Source organism: Alexandromys fortis, unplaced genomic scaffold (genome assembly GCF_014885135.2).
Source record: "Alexandromys fortis isolate MF-2015 unplaced genomic scaffold, M_Fortis_MF-2015_v1.1 scaffold_30, whole genome shotgun sequence".
NCBI lineage: Eukaryota > Metazoa > Chordata > Mammalia > Rodentia > Cricetidae > Alexandromys > Alexandromys fortis.
The window spans coordinates 12,222,198-12,240,098 of record NW_026067922.1 but is presented as its reverse complement, the minus strand read 5'-3'; the positions used below and the strand labels follow the sequence as shown (position 1 = coordinate 12,240,098).

General features: G+C 48.2%; 1 protein-coding gene across 2 annotated transcripts in view; it reads left to right on the top strand.

The window, feature by feature from the left end:
- Taf1b (TATA-box binding protein associated factor, RNA polymerase I subunit B) overlaps positions 1–7,296 on the top strand; it is an 80,088-nt gene extending 72,792 nt beyond the window's left edge. For both annotated transcript variants that reach the window (XM_050141917.1, XM_050141916.1), the window contains 3 exons: positions 1,629–1,699; positions 2,209–2,431; positions 3,599–7,296. In XM_050141917.1, coding sequence (XP_049997874.1) covers positions 1,629–1,699; positions 2,209–2,431; positions 3,599–3,800 — 496 coding nt within the window. In that variant the 3' untranslated portion in view covers positions 3,801–7,296. The remainder of the gene's footprint in view (positions 1–1,628; positions 1,700–2,208; positions 2,432–3,598) is intronic.
- The last annotated feature ends 10,605 nt before the right edge of the window (positions 7,297–17,901 follow it).

The window sequence follows — 17,901 nt, the reverse complement described above, 5'->3', positions numbered from 1 at the left end:
TATCAATTTTTAAGTTTTATAGGTAAATAGAGATATTTGTGGTTTTGACTTCCTGCTCCTTAGTGTCTTTTCTAGAAGGTTCTGCTTGTTTCATTAATACCTCTGAGCCAGGCAACCAGGCACTCTGCCAAGCACTAGATATATCACATCTAATGTCTACACAGGGCTTGTACAGTGTAATGTGGTGGTTGTTTCTCTTGTTATTAAGACAGAATCTCATGGAACCCTGATTGGCCTCAAATTCACCATGTAGTTCATGCTGGCTTTGAACTCCTGAGTGTTGAGATTACAGGGCTGTACCACATTCCTGGCATTACATAACAAGACATGTTATCTCTTTTATTGTTGTTGTTGAGACAGGGTCTCACCATGTTGTCCTGGCTGCATTCTGAGCACTGGGATTAAAGGTGTTCTCAACCACCACTCCAGACCTCACAAATATGTCACAAATTACTCCCATAACAGTCCTGTAAGGGTAGGAAACAGCACAAAAGCTAAATGTGGTTGTTGGTTCATTTATTCATTTATTCCATTATAATAAACAAATATTTAATTTGAATGCCTAAAGAGTGCCATCCCATCTCTTTTTGTTTGTTTGTTTTTGTTTTTCAAGACAGGGTTTCTCTCTAGCTTTGGAACCTGTCTTAGAACTTGCTCTGTAGATCAGGCTGGCCTCTAATTCACAGAGATCTGCCTGCTTCTGTATCCTGAGTGCTTGGATTAAAGGTGTGCACCGCCACTGCCCAGCCATCCCATCTACTGTTAACGACACTTCAGTTGAATGCCTACTGTATGCCCTAGAGGGTATAAAGGATATAAGAGAGCCTCTGCCTTCCAGAGCCTACGTGGTCACTTGGGCTGCTAGACCCTGGAGGAAGCAGATCAGACCCCGTGACTCCGTGTCCTTTTCTGCTGCCATGGTGTCTTTTTTTTCTTTTAGAGGCCTGAATCAAGATAAATACTTTTATTGCGATTTCTAGAAGTCTCCTCCTTTAGGTAGCACAGGCAGGATGAACGTGAGCTTAGAAGCATGTCATCATCTTGTCCCACACCAGCAGCCTCTCCTGGGCCAGAGGTGGTTATGTCACCAGTCACCTGCGGGAATGCCAGATGGCACTTAGCCTTTGCCCTGGGGTGCGGGTCGGGGACCCTGTGGACCAGCTCAGGCCAGCACCTCTCTGCGATGAACACGCCTGTTTGCCCTTCCCCTAGGAGGAGGTTGCCTTTGCAGGCGAAGGGATGGTCTTAAGTCTGTCATGCTAGAATCTGGGCCATTCCTTCTTCTCACCAGGAAGAGAATGTGTGCCAGAGAGACTGGCAATCACTATCTATTTTGTATGAGGTTCCAAATCAGATTCCTGAGGACAGCACTCAGAGATGAGCATTTGGGGCAAAGGCAGGAGAAGAAGCAATGAGAGTAAACAGCACGGTTGTGTGTGGTGATAGAAACAGCTCTACTGCATGCTGTGTAGTGGCGCCTAAAGGGTCCCTGACTCCTGCAGAAATGGAAGCCCTGAGAGAATGTAGACAAGTGCCTGGAGCCACTGAGCTTCAGGTTCTGCCTCCGTCTCTGAACTGTGTGGACGTTTGTCCCTCATTCTGTTTCACTTCTTTCCAACCGTGTTTAGATATTATTGGAAAACCAAAAGACCGATCTACCGTTCGCACATCGACAAGTCAGTCGCGTATAAGAGAAGAGGTGAGTCTGCTGGTTCCTGTTGGGTACCAGGTAGCAGTAGAGTTGGTAGTATCAGCTGTCTGCACATGGAAAGCCAATGCATAAACACACTTCCCACTCGATGGGGATGTGCTCGTGTCTAATTCCTGCCAAAGGAGAAACCACATAGACATCCGGGAATTTGCCTGCGTCTTCACAGCAGAGCTTAAGGGCCCAGCAATATCTGTGACTGCGAGAGCTCTGTTGGGAAACTGGCCCTGAGATTGTCTGGTGTTCTTCTTCAATCATTGTTAAGTAACTTCCTGAGGCCCCTCACGCAGCTCCAGCCTCACCTAAGGCCACCCGCATGTTACTGCGGTTATGAAACCAGCTGGGTGCGAGTGTGCACTCAGAATATGGAGGGAGGCGGCTCCTGAGTTGGAGACTAGATTGCCCCCCCCACCCCAGAGGCTAAGAAGCCAACACTAGTCCATTCTTACAAATCCTGGCTTACTTGTGAATTGACCTTTGCCTCTGCCTTCCACCTGCAGAAATGGTGAAGAATCTTCAGAAGCAATTCAGTGCCCTGCTCGGCACAACACCTGTGGTGGAAAAGAAGGCCCCTTCAAGTTTTCAGTTCAGCTGGACTGAAGGAGACACCGATAGCCCTTGTTTCCATGGACATAGCCTCCAGGGACTCCTGATAACGAAAGGCCAGTCCTTGATAACCAAGAACTCACTGTATTGGCTCAGTACCCAGAAATTCTGCAAAAGGTATGTATGTTTTCAACACTCCAGAAGCATGAGGCATGAGGAGACCTCCTGCTCTGCCTGAGGAGTGCCCCTTTCTTTTCTTCCATGAAGTTATAATATAATCACACTATTTCATACCTCCCTTTCTTCCTTCCAGACTTTTCCAAAACCCTTCCTTGCTATCTTTCAGATGCACTATCTTGCCCCCTTTTTCACTGTTACATACATGTATGTATATACATATGTATTCCTAAATACATAAGTACACCCTGCTCAGTCTTTATAGTGTTATGTGCATGTATGTTTGCAGGGCTGACCATTTGCTATTGCTTAACCAAGTGGTGTGTTGTTCTCTGGGGAAGACTGTTTTCCCTGCTCTCGGCATGCCTTATGCCTGTAGTTCGAGGCAATGTCGAGGCCTCGTGGGCTCCTCTCCTCCCCATCCATTTTGGCATGTCTATTGTCCTGTTCAGCTCGAGTTTAGGCAGTTGTAAGACTTTATGGGTATAGCTTCCGATGTTAGACGACATAGTCTCATAGCAAATTCCTGGTCTTCTGCCTCTTACATCTCTGCCCCTCCTCTGCTGAGTGCCCTGAGCCTGAGGTGCAGGAGTACTTTGTAAATGTTTCCATTAGGACTGGGCTGCACACCTCTGCATTTTGATTGGCTGTAGTTTTCTGGACTGGCCCCATCTATTGCAAAGAGAGGTTTCCTCGATGAGGACGAGGACTGCACTTACTTGTGGATGGAAGGATGGACATAGAGTGTAGTTAGGATAGTAAAGTGGGGGTCGTAGGTTCTTCGTTAATTAAAAAACAAATGAACAGACAGCAAAATCCTGGGAACTTAGGGCCACACACACATGGATCACACTGCTCAGAATGATGACCCAGGGGTGGGTGTGTACCTGTCTTTAAACATAACTACGGGCTAGACCAAACATTTTAGAAATCGAGACTGGTACAGTGAGCCCCTCCTGTCCCCAGCATAGCAACCATAGACACTGTGAAGAATTTTCTCTTCATATAATTAAGGACCTCAGCAAATTTCCCAAGTTTCCTTTGAAGTCATAATACTGTTTTAACCATATATACTGGCAGAGGGATTTGGGGGTGTCAGTGGATGGATGCCAGAGTTTCTGAGTTACTATTTTAAGATAATTTACCTCCTTTTCCTTCCCATTCTAGCTACTGTAAACATGTGACAACCTATGAAGAGTCAAACTTTTCTCTGAGTTACCAGTTTATACTAAACATCTTCTCGTTCTTACTAAGAATAAAGACTTCTGTTCTCCATGAAGAAGTGAGCTTAATTGAAAAGAATCTTTTTGAAAAAAAATACAATGAATCAAAAAGGAGGTCAAGACCCAAAAAAGTAAGAAGACACTGAGAACCAGAGAAGGGCATGCTCTATAGGATAACATCGGATCTTAGGGAATTGTGGGAAACACATTATTCTATACATATACATATTGATATATATCTTTATATGCATTGTAAAATATGTGAACTTTGAATTATTTTCATAAATGTTTTTTTCAGGAAAGTAAAAAATTGTGTAAATGACACCTGGAAACCTGTATTCATTGGATTTTAAAGCTCAACTTTCTTTTTCCAAGATGGGAATTAGCCATTTAGTTCAGACCGAGAACTCAGTGTGCAGCTGAGGCTAGCCTGGAATTCACTATTGTAGCCCAGGCTGGCCTCAATGCATCTCCATCTTGAATCAGGGATTGCAAGCATGCACCAGCGTGACTGGCTTTGAATTTGCTTCTTAGATTAGATTATGTTTCACTTTATTTATAAAGCTGATCCCGGGTGGGTCAAAGATCTAAACAGTGTAAGTATTCACTTACACATGTGTAAGGATGCTGAGGACACAGGATGATTGATGCTGGGTCTGGGGAAGACCTGAGCTTATCTCAAACTGGAAGCCACAAGAGAAGATGAGCAGCATCACCATGACAAATGGCAAACAGGGGCAGCGTGTCTGAGCACACAGTGGGCAGAGGAGCACACGGGCGGCGTGTCTGCGCACACAGTGGGCAGAGGAGCACCCGGGCGGCGTGTCTGAGCCACAGTGGGCAGAGGAGCACACAGTGGGCAGAGGAGCACCCGGGCGGCGTGTCTGCGCACACAGTGGGCAGAGGAGCAGTTTATTTGATACAGCAATGGTGCTTGCAGAGCAACCGGGGAAAAACGGGGCAATTCAAAGGCCAAGCTGAAAAGGCATGATACTCAAGCTCACTTAGAGGGAAGAAATAACGAATGAGCCGTTGTTTTCCACGTGATCAACTGGCATGTGGTGTAAAGACTGTATCATGGCGAGGCTGTGGAAAGTTGGGCCTTCCTATTCATTTACTTTCTTGTTGAGAAATGCCATGTTCTGGTCACAGTCTAGGCCCAGGGTACAGCACTGAACATGTGGCCTGCTTTAAGGGTCATGGATTGAGTGGAGCTGGTAGTGGTCTGTCTTAATGGGGAATGAAACCAACCAGAAACAAATGAGGTGACTGTCAAGGGAGAAGAAGGGATACTCTACAAAGCACTATTGAGAGGGACCATCTAGAGAGGTGACATTAGAATGGACACCAACTTGCATGAAACACAGCAGAGGGAACCAGCTTGTCATCTCAGGGAAGATCACTCATCACCGAGGAACTAAACACAAAGGCCGGCAGGTTCAAGAACAGCTAGGGATGTCGGGGTGCAAGAGAAGGGCCAAAGAGGACAGCATGTCATTCAAGGCCACAAGAAGAATTCTTATCCCAAGTTTATCATGGGAAGCTCTGGGAAAAATATAAACAAAAACCTAAGGAAAATCTTTTTATGTTTGCTGGTTTCAGGTATTGTTTTAGAAATCAGTAATGAGTCCTGTCATTTTAAAACAAATTTGGCATCTCTGAGATGATCTGGTGGTCTCGTTTGGTCAGCTCATGTAGTCATTTACATTGACTGAATTTTAAATATTGGATCAACCCCACTCCCTTCACCTTGACTCACCATCTGTTTTATATATTAAGTTTGGTTTCTGGGAAATGTGGTTTTAGATTTGTTAGAGACAACATTTTGATGGCCTTGACTCAGTCCTGTCTCAGCCTCTGAACCAGCTGCGGTTAGAGGCACAGCTGATAGGCTAAAATCTCTTCTCAGTTCATGAGGGACATTCTGGAGTTTTCTTTTGTATGGTCTTGGACTTTTTGAGATCACTATCAGCAATGGATTCTGCTTCCATCACTGGGACTGTGGCGGTCCTTAGCTCCGAACTAATCAGGAAGAAGGTAGATCCAAGATGGCCACATGGCACGTGCAGGGGAAGCCCTGACCTGCCTCACATGGCAGCCAGGTGCACTGACTCTTAGGCACAGGGACCCACAGTCCAGAGCAGCACATGGCAGTCTCAGAAATGTAAACGTTTTCAAAGCTGATACAGCCTACGATGCAACAAAAACATCCCAGCTCTCCTGCATTAATCTTACCAGTGAATTTTGACCCTGTTACCATTTTTTAGTACACAACCACGAGCATGTGCACGAGAATGCCGACACACTGCTGCCTATTCTTAGTAAACCCCCCCCCCCCCGCACACACACTAAAATATGTGTGTTCTTTGGTAGTTTGAGACTTGGCAAGAGTGCCCCCTGTGCAGCTCTGGATCCCATACACAGGAGCAGTGGGCATCACTGTGGGGCTGCAGTGTTGGTTTCAAGTGGGTGAAGTGCTTCATCCCCTAGAAGTGTGGTGGGGGGGGGGCACGTAGAAAGCCTGCCTGCCATTGACCCTTAGAAGAGGAACCACTCAACTCTGGAATGGAGGGGGAGAGCCCCGACACCTGGCAGCCAGCATGGTGAGTTCGCCTGTACAATGTCTCTAATTCTTATCCCCACACCCCAGCCCCATTTGTAGCACATCTGTGGCTTGGTGTTCACATAGAAAAACACTGGGAAGGGCGGCACACCCCGTCTTCCAGAAGACTGAGTTTCCAGGCACAGCTGCTGTACAAGTGAGGTACTTGAATGCTGCAGACAGTGAAGAGTGGAGGTCTGTACCAAGTGTGGAGCTGGTGAAGTTTTATTGTTTCTAACTTAAAATGCCTCTGTGTTCTTGAGAGCTGAGTAAATTCACACGGTTTAGTCTCTCACAAAATACACTCAAGGAGCTCTTGTGTGTGTCCAGTTGTTTGCCGCCTTAGTGTGCCAGGTTGATCTGCTAACACACATGACCAAGAGGACTCAGTAAATGAAGAGCCCTGTGTTTTGGCTCACTTGGCCTTTTGCTCTTCTGGGGTGAGTGATTTCCTTTTGGAACAACCAGTGCATGCCTTATGAATCTCTGCAGGGAAGTGGGGCTCGTGAGCTCCCCAAGGCCTCCTAAAGCCAGCCTGCCACTTGTATATGGTTGCCTTTGTCACCACCGCTGCTCTCAGGAGGTGCATTAAGTGCTCCGTATCACCTGAAGCGGAAAGGATGGGGCTGGGTGTGGCTCTGTGGTGGAAGCGCCTACTGCACTAGCATGAGGACCTGAGTTCGGATCCCCGGCATCCAGGTAGAAAACCCTAGCTCGGCAGCACTCAGCTGTAACTGTGGTGCTGGATCGGAACCTAGACGGGTGGGTCCCCAGGGCTCACTGGCTGGCCTGTCTAAATATCAGGGAAGGAGGGAGGGAGGTCTTGGGAAGAAAACTAACCCCAAGGCTAAATCAGTGGGAGGATGGAAGGTGTTCTTAGTTTTCTCTTAGAAATTCCCACCAGATGGGGCTGGAGAGATGGCCCAGTGGTTAAGAGCACTGCTTGCTCTTCCAAAGGTCCTGAGTTCGATTCCAGCAACCACATGGTGGCTTACAACCATCTGTAATAAGATCTGGTGCTCTCTTCTGGTTTGCGGACATACATGTAAACAGAATACTGAAAATACTGTATACATAATTAATAAATAAATCATATAAATAAATAAATAAATAAATAAATAATAAATAAATAAAATTCCCACCTTTCTGGAATTTCTGGAAAAAGTCTTTCTGGAAAGACCCCCGCCTGTTGGACTGCTCTGTCCTCTCCCTCCATGCTCACCGCAGCCAACTCCTCTAAAGCTGGCTCGGTTTTCCTCTTGTGACTCAGTTTTAGCTGTTCCTATGTCTAGCTGACATGCTTTGCACAGTGCAGTCCTGCATCAGAAGGGGCACAGATAAGGAACATCCCAGAGTCACCCTGCAGGGCAGAGTGGACAGGATGCCCACCGCCTGCACATGTCCCTTAGCAGGACCTGCCTCTGGGCACCTTCTCCCTGGTGCTTCGTCCTGTACCCTCTTCCCTGGCTTTGCTCCTTGGTGCCTGACTACTCCTGTCTCTCCATCACTCGGCACCTCCAGTGTCCTACTTGGCACATTTAACACAGCCTGCCTGGGTCCTCTTGTCCAGGCTCATCTCTTACGGCTCCTTAGAGAATCCTGATGTTGGTAGGTGCTCTAGCTATGTAATGACTAAGGGGGACATCGCTAACTGCTCCTCACTCCAGCAGTCACTGCAGGGCACTTGGCATTGTTTAATAGTGTTCTGAGTATTGGTTCTGAATACTCTGAGTTCTTAGAGAGGTGAACTGGGCATTACTTTCATGGCTGTTAAATAGCTGTCTCCTGCCTAGTGTTCCAAGGCCCTGCTCCTGAGAGCTGCTCAGCCTCTTACCTACCATGACACGGCTCCCCATTATTTTATGATCAGCCTCTTAACTACCATGATGTGGCACCCCACTATTTTATGAGTGCAAATGTTGAAACACCGAGTTCATTGATTGTTCAGGGTCAGACAGAGCCAGAGAGTCAAGATCTGATCCCAGGCATCCTGGCTCCACAGTCTGGCAGCTGTATCCACTCAGACGGCTACCTGGTGTGGATGAAAACATTGCCCCAATCTAAAGAATCCTCAGAGCTGCCCTCACCCTCACCCCAAATCTCATCTCCCTCAGAAATGTCCCCTGCCTCCCACTCACACCAGCAACAAATCTTTAGCCCTCCCTGCCTGCGGCACTAGTCTCCATCCAGCCTGACACAGCCCCACGGTGTCACTGCCCAGCTCAGATACACGCTCCCCTCTCTTCCAGGGGGATTGCAAAACCTCCCTTCTCTCCAGGCATTTATCATTCCTCGGCCAGTAATTTTCCAAAAATAGATTTACTAGCACTCTGGGGCTCCAAATCCTCTGATGGCTCCTTGCTGTCTAGAGGCCCAGTGGCTCGTCACTGGACCATGGCTCCTGTACTCCTTCCTATCTCCTGCCTTGCACGCTCCCTCAGCTCAGACAAGCCATGACATCTCGTTCCTCCAGGCTCTTGCCAGGGCTGGTGTTGCTGTCAGGGATGTCCTCACTCTTCTCAGAGCTTTTCCTCCCTGAGAACCCTACTTAGATGTCGTCTACAGCCAGCCTCCGCCAGCCCAGCTCAGCTCCCCAAGGAGAGTTCCTTGTGCCCAGTGCACACACCACGGTCAGCGAATGAATGACATTTGTGCAGTTATGGTTCCCTAGGCAGAGCAACTGGAGAGTGGCGGTGGGCTTGGCTGTGCACACATGGGTCCAGTGCCACAAGCCAGGTAGGTCAGCTCAGCGTGTCCTCATCAAGAACTAGAATTCCTAAGAGTGTAGGCGGCATTCAAAGACGGGCACCTAGGACACACCACACAACTAAGTACAAATGGACGTACTGTGGTTCTCTCTGTTCACCATGCATCTCCCCAGAACTGCAGGGTCGCAGTCTCCCATCTCGGCTGGTGATTCAGGTCAGAATCCCCCACGTCCAAGGCAGAGCTCTAGCACTGAGCTGCAGCTCTAGCTCTTTTTTCTTCCTGTCTCAAAAAGAGTTTCCTACCTTGCCCAAGCTGGCCTTGAACCCAGGCCTCTGAGTAGCTGGGGTCACAGTGCTGGCGATCCTGTCTGCATTTTCCTTGTACTGTCTGTGAATTTGCTCAGCTTACACACACCCACTCACTTGGCTGGGGATGCTACAAAGTGGCAGAGATGATGTGTAAGACCCTGGGTTCTATACTCAGAAACAAGCATGCATGCACACTCTCTCACTGGTGCGTGCGCGCGCGCACACACACACACACATTCACTGGTCCTCTGTTGTTTTCAGGCTGCAGAGAAGCCCCCCACCATTGGCTAACCCCACCATAGCTCAGAGCAGGTTAAAGATGAAGTCATATGCTGCCTGGAGGAACTCGTAAGATTGGGTTAAAGGAGGGATTGGAGAGATGCTCTTCCAGAGGACCTGGGTTAATTCCTAGCACCCATGTGGCAGCTCACTACTATATGTAACTCCAGTTCTAGGGGCTCCACCTCCCTCCTCTAGCCTCTGTTGGCACCAAGCACACTGGCAGCGCACAGACATATATGCAAAACTTCAGTATACATAAAATGATAAAGTAATTTAGAATGTTTTTTAAATCTAGGATTGAAGGGTATTTAAGCTGAGTGTTGCTGGGCGAGCTGATCCAAAGCAGCAACACTACAAATGCTCACACTTTGTGCAGACCGAGACCAAGCCTGCCCTGGAGAGCCATCACGAAATTCCCGACTGGCTCCTGCTTTTCCTTGCTGATGCTTATTGCAAAATGCCCTCGATTACCCCTTTCTTCAGCCTGTAGTTCTTTATTCCAATTAGCACTACAGAAGTTACTCAACATCCCAGACATTGGACTTGGTGGTTTTGTGGTTGAGAAAGGACATAAAAATTGAGGGCAAAAATATGTGATTTTTTTTTTCAAGCAAAGGAAGTTGTCAGCAGGGAAATCCCGTAAGATCCGGATCAGTGAACTCTGAACAATGATTCGACCCTTGCTTGTTCTCCAGCTACAAAGCAAGGTTGTCTCCCCCTTCACTAGGATGTATGTGATGCTCCCACAATTTTAAATAAATTTAAATAAAATAAATACTTTGTATCAAAGAGATACGACCACTAGTTCCCACTAGGACTGCTACTTCCAGGAGCAAATGTGGCCGTGTGAGCCAGAAAGCAAAGCTTAGCTTCTCAGACCCCACCTGGGTGTTTTCTTCAAGTGGCAGCAAATCTGATGGCTACGCCTATGCCCTGTTAGTCATAGGTGAGAGGGCTTTCTGGAGGTTAAGGCCTGCGCTCCTAAGCCTAGGGCTTTCTGGTAGCTATGTCGCAACTGCCGAGCCCTTGCTGGAACGATCAATTGACAGTGAAGCCACAGGAAAAGAATGCGCGGTATCCTGGTTCTCCCAGTTGCCAGCAAGCCGGTGACGCCCCATCCCACTGCACCTCTGCTGCCTCCATTCACAAACAGGCGCACAGATGACTTCTTGGTGACTGGAGTCTGGACCAAGTCCCAGGTACCTGACAAAACTCACCTGGCGTTAGACCTGGCGGTTGGCAGACAGGATGGGGGAAGGGGACCAACCTTCAGCAAGCGTGTTCAAGGCAACTGTCACATTTGAAAGTGGAGCGGATGGATGAGGAAACAGATGCCATCCTGAGAGTCGTTGGAGCTCGAGATTTGAGACTCTGCTCAGGCAACCACCAAACGCCATCTCCAAAGCCAGATACTGTCACTAGAAAGTGCTGGCCACAGCTCTGCCATGTTCAGTGTGTCCGGACTGCTCTACAATGGGGCCATGGGTTAATTTTGGAATCTCAGGTAGAAATATCAAAACCTGTTAGAAAGTATGGGGTTCAAGATGTCGGGGTGCACATCACTCTTACTGGCTTTGAGACCCTGGAACTCATTCTCTCTCCACAGCAGCTTCTCCATCTATGAGAGATGACCTCAGACTACCTCAAAGAGCTTTAAGGATCAGAAGCTGGGGGCGGGGGGGTGCCTGATCATGCTGGACACTCGACACTCCCCGAGGAAGGCCAATGACCACTGGTGCTAATATGCCTGACATTTGTGGGGTTTTTTTCTTTTTAAATAAGAGGTAAAGTTTTTATCTTCTAAACAGCTTATGCGAGGATAAGGGAAAAGTGAGGAGGTTGTAAGTTTAACATTTGTTAAGCTCCTGTTATATGCCGGGAACTGTATGGGGCATCGCGCTTTTCTTTTCCTTTGAGAGGGTCTTACTGTACAGCCGACAGTGCTGACTTCTTAAGCCTCCTGCCTCAGCCTTTGGAAGTGATGGGATTACAGGTATGTCCCACTATTCCCAATTTGTGACATTTTTTCTTTAAAAACTAGCAAAAGGCTTTACTAAAAAGAGTGATAATAATCTGATTGCCCACGGTGGACTCAGAGGTTAAACAGCTTCCGACATCTCAGGGCTGGAGGCAGTGGGGACAGTCAGCCTTCCTTGCCTCCCACACCCTGTTCTCCAGAGTGGAAAGTCTTTCATCTCAGGCTGGCAGAGGGTGGGGCGGTTGGAGATCTGATGCAGAGACTCTGCCATTATCATTGAGCCACTTGAGATGTCCTTTCCTTTACCAGCCTGCCATCAGGACTCAAATCCCAGAAGGAAGCAGCGAGCGCACAAATGGCGGCTGTGAGGCAATGAGGTGGCGTGCCTCGGGACGAGAACGTAGGTTCCTGCTCTTAGAATATGTTTGTTGTTGAGATGGAGGATGACTATCAGGGACTGAATGTCAGTCCTGGCACTTTCTGGGCATGTTCTACCATGAGCGACACTCTACCAACCTCAAGATCTTCAGATAAGAAAGAAGACATCTTTAAATGTCCATAAGCCGGAAAATGTGGGATTTTTTTTCCAGAAGGTTTCTCTGTGTAGTTTTTTTTTTTTTTTGAGGTTGGATATTTATTTAGTGGGTTATGGAGGGGAATGGGGAGAAGAGGAGAGAGAGGCAGAGAGAGAGAGAAACAGAAGGGGGGAAGGGGAGAAGTGGGAAGAGACAAAAGCAGCCTCTTCAAGAGGAAGACAGAAAAAACCTCTTTGTGTAGTTTTGGAGCCTGTCCTGGAACTAGCTTTTGTAGACCAGCCTGGCCTCGAATTCACAGAGCTCCGCCTGCCTCTGCCTCTGTCTTCTGGGTGCCGCGATTAAAGTTGTGTGCCACCACCTCCCGGCTCATTTTGTGTGTGTTGGGGGTGGCTGGTGTTTAGGTTTAGTTGTGTCTTTAATTTTTAAAGCTAGCACATCTGGTAATGGGTTTCATTATGACATTTTCATGCATATGTGTCATTCGACCTTACTTCAATTCCTGCTCCTCCTCTACTGCCCCCTCTCGCTAGCTCACGTCATTCCCCCAGCATCCCCTCTGCTTTCATGTCATGCACTCTCTCACACGCCCCTGTGGGAAATTCTGGAAACACACCATTCCAGTTAACGCCACAACACTCACTACTGCTTTCCAAACGGAAACTCAGGACTATGAGGGACATAGCCACCTGGGGTAAAACTGTGATGCTGACCTAGAACTTGAATCCTGATCTCGAACAGTCACATGGGACAGACACTAATGAGAAGGCAGAGCAACCTGAGAGGTGCAGTCTAGGAAGGGGCAGTGATCAGAGCCCCTGGGAGCAATTCTAGTGGCACAGCAGGTTGGTTTAAACCCAGCCAGGGAAAAGGCTAAAATTCAGCATGTGTGAACCACAGTACCAGACACTGTAACGGGGGCAGAGCAATAGAGTGTAATGGAAGCTTTTAACTGGGGTGTCAATTAGGAAACTTGTTGGGGGCCAGGTTGGGAAGGAACTGCAATGTCCAGGGTAATTTTGATCACAGAAACTGTTCTTAGAGCCCTGGGACATAAGAGCGGGATGAGAAGTAAGTATGTTAAAAACACCTCACTAGCCAGCAGGAGCAACCTTGTCACACTTTTTCCAGAGTCCATGGCTACCACAGGGAGGGAGATGCAATGGGTCCCCTACTCTGATATCCATCACTTAGGATACAACCTTCTTTTTAAAACAGTGCCATTGACTGGGCATGGTGTGACACTTCCGTAACCCTAGCTCTTGGGAGCCCATGACAGGAGAATCATGAGTTTGAGGTTAGCGAGAGGTAGGTAGTGAGACCGTCTGAAAAACAACAAGCACATCCCTCCAAGTTAAATTGACAGTAGCAAAGAAACAAAATAAGACTGCAGCTGGGTGCATCTCTATAGGCATCGCTACATGCCTGGACACAGCTGCTCAGAAGCCTGAGGGAGAAGAATTGTTTGAGCCCAGAAGTTATAGATCATTTGGGGCCATATAATCAGATTCTATCTCAGAAGAACAAAGCAGAAACCAACAATACTACCCCATTCTTTTGGTTTGGTTATTGAGACAGGGTTTCTCTGTGTAGCTTTGGAGTCTGTCCTGGAACTTGCTCTATAGACCATGCTTGCCTCCAAGAGGCCAGATATTCGCCTGCCTCTGCCTCTGGAGTACTGGGATTAAAAGCATGTGCTCTCACCACCCGGCTTCCACTCTTAAGTTTAAGAAGCCCCTCCAAAAATATAAGCCCCACTCATAACTTTAAAAAACGCAGTTCAGAGCAGTAAGATAGTATTTTTTTCATAGCGCTCTCTGACAACGTTTGGTGTTGGCACCATCATGGCTTTGGCCAGTTTGAGTGGCTAATTGGAAAAAATGTCCATAAAAAATCTAATACATTCTCCCTGTGCGCTGGTGAGAGCTAGATCAGTGGACGAGGTGCCTGACGCACAGGCCTGTGAACCTGAGTTTCATCCCTGGAGCTCACGTAAAGGTGGAAGGAAAGAACTGACTCCATCACGCTGTCCTCTGATGTACATACACCATGCCACACAAACATGTGCACACATGTACAATAGTAAAAACGTTAATTTGAGAATTCCAAGTGTGCATATGCTTCCCCTACCAACTCCAATTCTTGGAATCTACCCTATGTCTGACTATACCTGGCCTACTGAGCAGAAACGTACTTGGGAGGATGTTTATCATGAATGGCTGTGATTCTGAAGGGTAAGGGAAAATTTATTGTTGACCACCAGTCTCTAACACACACCCACTCAGAGAAATCAATTCCAGTGCTCTGACACAAAAGTTGTGGAAACTGTGAGAAGCAGAAACTCGTCCCTGTAAGAACCTTATATGCTTTCATTCACAGAAAAATTTGGAAACACAGAGAAACAGTTACAAGTGGTTCTCTCAGGAGAATGGGGATGGGGACAGAGGAGCCCATTTGGACTCCAGCTCGCCTGCATTGCTTAAATGTCTTCCTTCCCTTGCTTACTAGTTTCTTTATCTTTAACCATGAGTAGCTATTATTTTTATAATTAAAAATAATGTTGAAGTATAATTAAGGGCCTTTGGGATGGTTCCGTGGGTATGGGAGCTTGTCATCAAGTCTGATGACCTGAGTTCAATCCCTGGAACCTATATGATGGGAGGAGAGAACCATCTCCCACAAGCTGGCCTTTCATTTCCATGGGCATGCTATGGCCTTTCATTTCCACACTAAATAAATAAGTGTAAAAAAATTAAGTAAAAATAAAGACATAATGCTAACAGCCCACAGATGTGGACTTGAAATTCAGAATGTATTAGAAAGAAATGGGGAATAATCTTATCCTGAAGTTTACTGATAGTCTTATCACTTATCACTAAAACTTAGTCTTAAGTTTTTCAGTTTTTTTGTTTTGTAACAGGGTCTCATGTTACAAACATGAGTCTGGCCTCGAACTCACTATATAGATGAGGGTGACTGCCTCTGCCTCCTTGACTGCTGGGATTACAGCTGTGTACCATCACACCTAAGACCATATATGTTTATCACTACATCTATATGATCTAATCCCAGTGGGATTAGACACTGCTCTGTTTCTGACTTTATGACTTAACATGTCTTCACTGTTCCTGTTTGTCTTGCACCTACCATGTGTTAGACAGTGGATCCAATGGACCAATTCACCTCAGTGTCCTCTCTATCGAGAGCCAATCTGCCAGTCCCACAGGTAGGCCAGAAGAGACCGGACTGTGGGGCCTTGGATGCCTACAGAGAACTGTGCCATTTGATAACCATCTCCAGGACATTTCCACGAACATGCCAGTGCTGGGGGCCACACGGCAACAGAACAATGCCCTCTCTAGAAGAGCTCACATAACAATCTTGCACATGAAAAATGGAGCATGGGAAATGTTGGAAGTCTGCTGGAGGCACTGCGGGTCACACAGGATGGCTGGCTCACTGGGCCAAGGCTCAGGAATTCTGGGTAGGGAAATGGAAGTACTCCTGAGTCTGTGAGTGAAGTGGGTGGAGTCTGCTAACTTCCAGGGTAGCAGCGGACTTGGGAAGGGTGGGCTTTATTGGAAGCAACATAAGCTTATGAAGGGACACTCTGGCAAGAGTATGAAGACTCTCTCTCTCTCTCTCTCTCTCTCTCTCTCTCTCTCTCTCTCTCTCTCTCTCTCTCTCTCTCTCTCTCTCTCTCTCTCTCTCTCTCTCTCTCTCTGTAATTTTCTTAAACATAGAACTATCACGTAAAGAAAGAACAGGCAGTAGGGCCCCAGTGTTGCACCGGGGCTGGGCACAGAGACTGGAAACAGCTACGGTTACCAACAGGAGCACTAACGCCTTGGAGAAGTGAGACGACATTGGTGGAGAAGAGAGGGAGGTTAATACAGGACAAAGGAACAGGTGGCCTTATGTGCTCAGTCCTTAGCAAGAACACACCTTACTTCTTGGTCTTCTTGATCCAGCATCTTTCACTGGTCCCCACACTCAGCCTGTATCTGCCCTGTCTCCTCTACTGGCTTTTTTTCTCTCCGCACGCCTTTGCTGTCAGAGGCTCCGGGGACCCAGGGTCTATAGCATCCTATTTCCTCCTCCCTGCCTTGGAGGGTCAGCCGTTTCAAAGCCTTTGAATTCCACCCTCAGGGTGACCATGCCCAGAGATCAAATTTCGGTCCAGATTTTCCTCCTGGACTCCAGTCTACTATCTATCTGTGTATCTATCATCTACTCATGACAATTGGGCTTTAAACCAACACATCTCAAACAGGACCCTTGCCCACCCCTAAATGTATGTGTTTGCTGCCCCCCACCACCTCAGGGGACAACAGTCATTCATCTCAGGAGACAAAGTCATACCACCCAGTTGCTTGGCTGCAAAACTTCTGGTCACTCTTAACTCTTCCTCCTTTTTTGTCGGGGGTGAATTTTACTTTGGAACTGGCCTGAAACTGGAAAGCTTCCCTGCCTCGGCTTCCTGAGGCCTGGGAGTGCACACACACCATCTATCCATGAAACTCTTTAACCTGCTCTTTCGTACTCAGGAAATCCTGTCAGTTCTGCTAACAATTACGCCTAGAATTCATACACTTCTTACAGCCCCATCACTCCAGGCCACGCTTCTGGCTACTGTTTGTCTTTTCCTAGTAGTTTTGAAATTGTCTCCTACTGGTTCCCCACCCTCCAATGGCCAGATTATTTTAAAGCACGAATGAGGTCTGTCTACGCCATACCCCAAGCCCTCGGCAAAGTTTCCTCCTTTAAGACCTCACAGAAGCCTGCGGAACTCTACAGTTGCTGTCCGTGCCCAGTTACTCTGGTCTCGGCTCTCCCAGGCCTTCAGTGGACACGCTGATGCCCGGGCTACCCCATCCATGGCTGTGCCTCCACCCATACTGAGTACCTTAGATGCCCACACCTCACTACCATCATCTTTAAGCCCCCATCCACCTTACTCTCCTCACCTCTGCAGAGCATGCCACCTCTCGGTACACCAAAGGAATCACCGTGACTCCCAAACTAGGATGCTCTAGGAAGCAGGGGAAATTGTGAGCTCCGTTTCTGCCCTATCCTCGGTGTCTGGACTGTAGTAGGCCTCAGGCTGAGGTTAAAGAGGCAGACCCGTAGGGGGGAAAAATTCCATCAGGGAAAAGAGAGTATAGGAGGAAGAGGGTGGAAATTAACCAGAAGCTGGCCAGAGAGAGCACACAGGCAGCTAGGAGGCGAGGATGCTGAAGCCCAAATGGAGGTCCAAGTGGATAAAGAGGCAAGTAGAGATGTGGGGTCTGGAGCTTGGGAAGAAGGCTTATTGTAGCCCCATGCCACTGACACGAGATAGGCGCCCAATAAATAGGGACCGCTGTCTGGGGGAAAATGAGCTGGCTATTAAGAGGCCGTGTAGACGTACGGCTCACATACAGTGTACACTAAGAAATGGACCAGCAGGAAAACTCCAAACCTGCACAGCAGCAAAGACAGAACCCTTTCCAAGATATTTCCCAGGGAAAGGCCATGGGGCCGGGGAAGTGACCGCGAGCGAGAGCTGGAAGGTGAGACGCGCCCACGCGGGTGCGCGCCGAAGCCTCGCGGCGCCGGCGCCACTACGGGCCGGCGCCACCGGGGCCAGCGGCGCGCAAGCTCTCCAGCGCCGCCGCGCACCGCGTGGCCCCCGCCCTCCCGCCCGGCCCTCAGACTCCGCCCCCACCCGCCATCCCACCAATCACATGGCGATCTCCGCCCCCCAGTTTCCTAAGCCCCGCCCTGGACTGGCGCGCCGCCAGCCAATGGGAGGCCGAGCCTAGCGCCCAGTGCGCGCAGCCCGCGCCGAGCCGG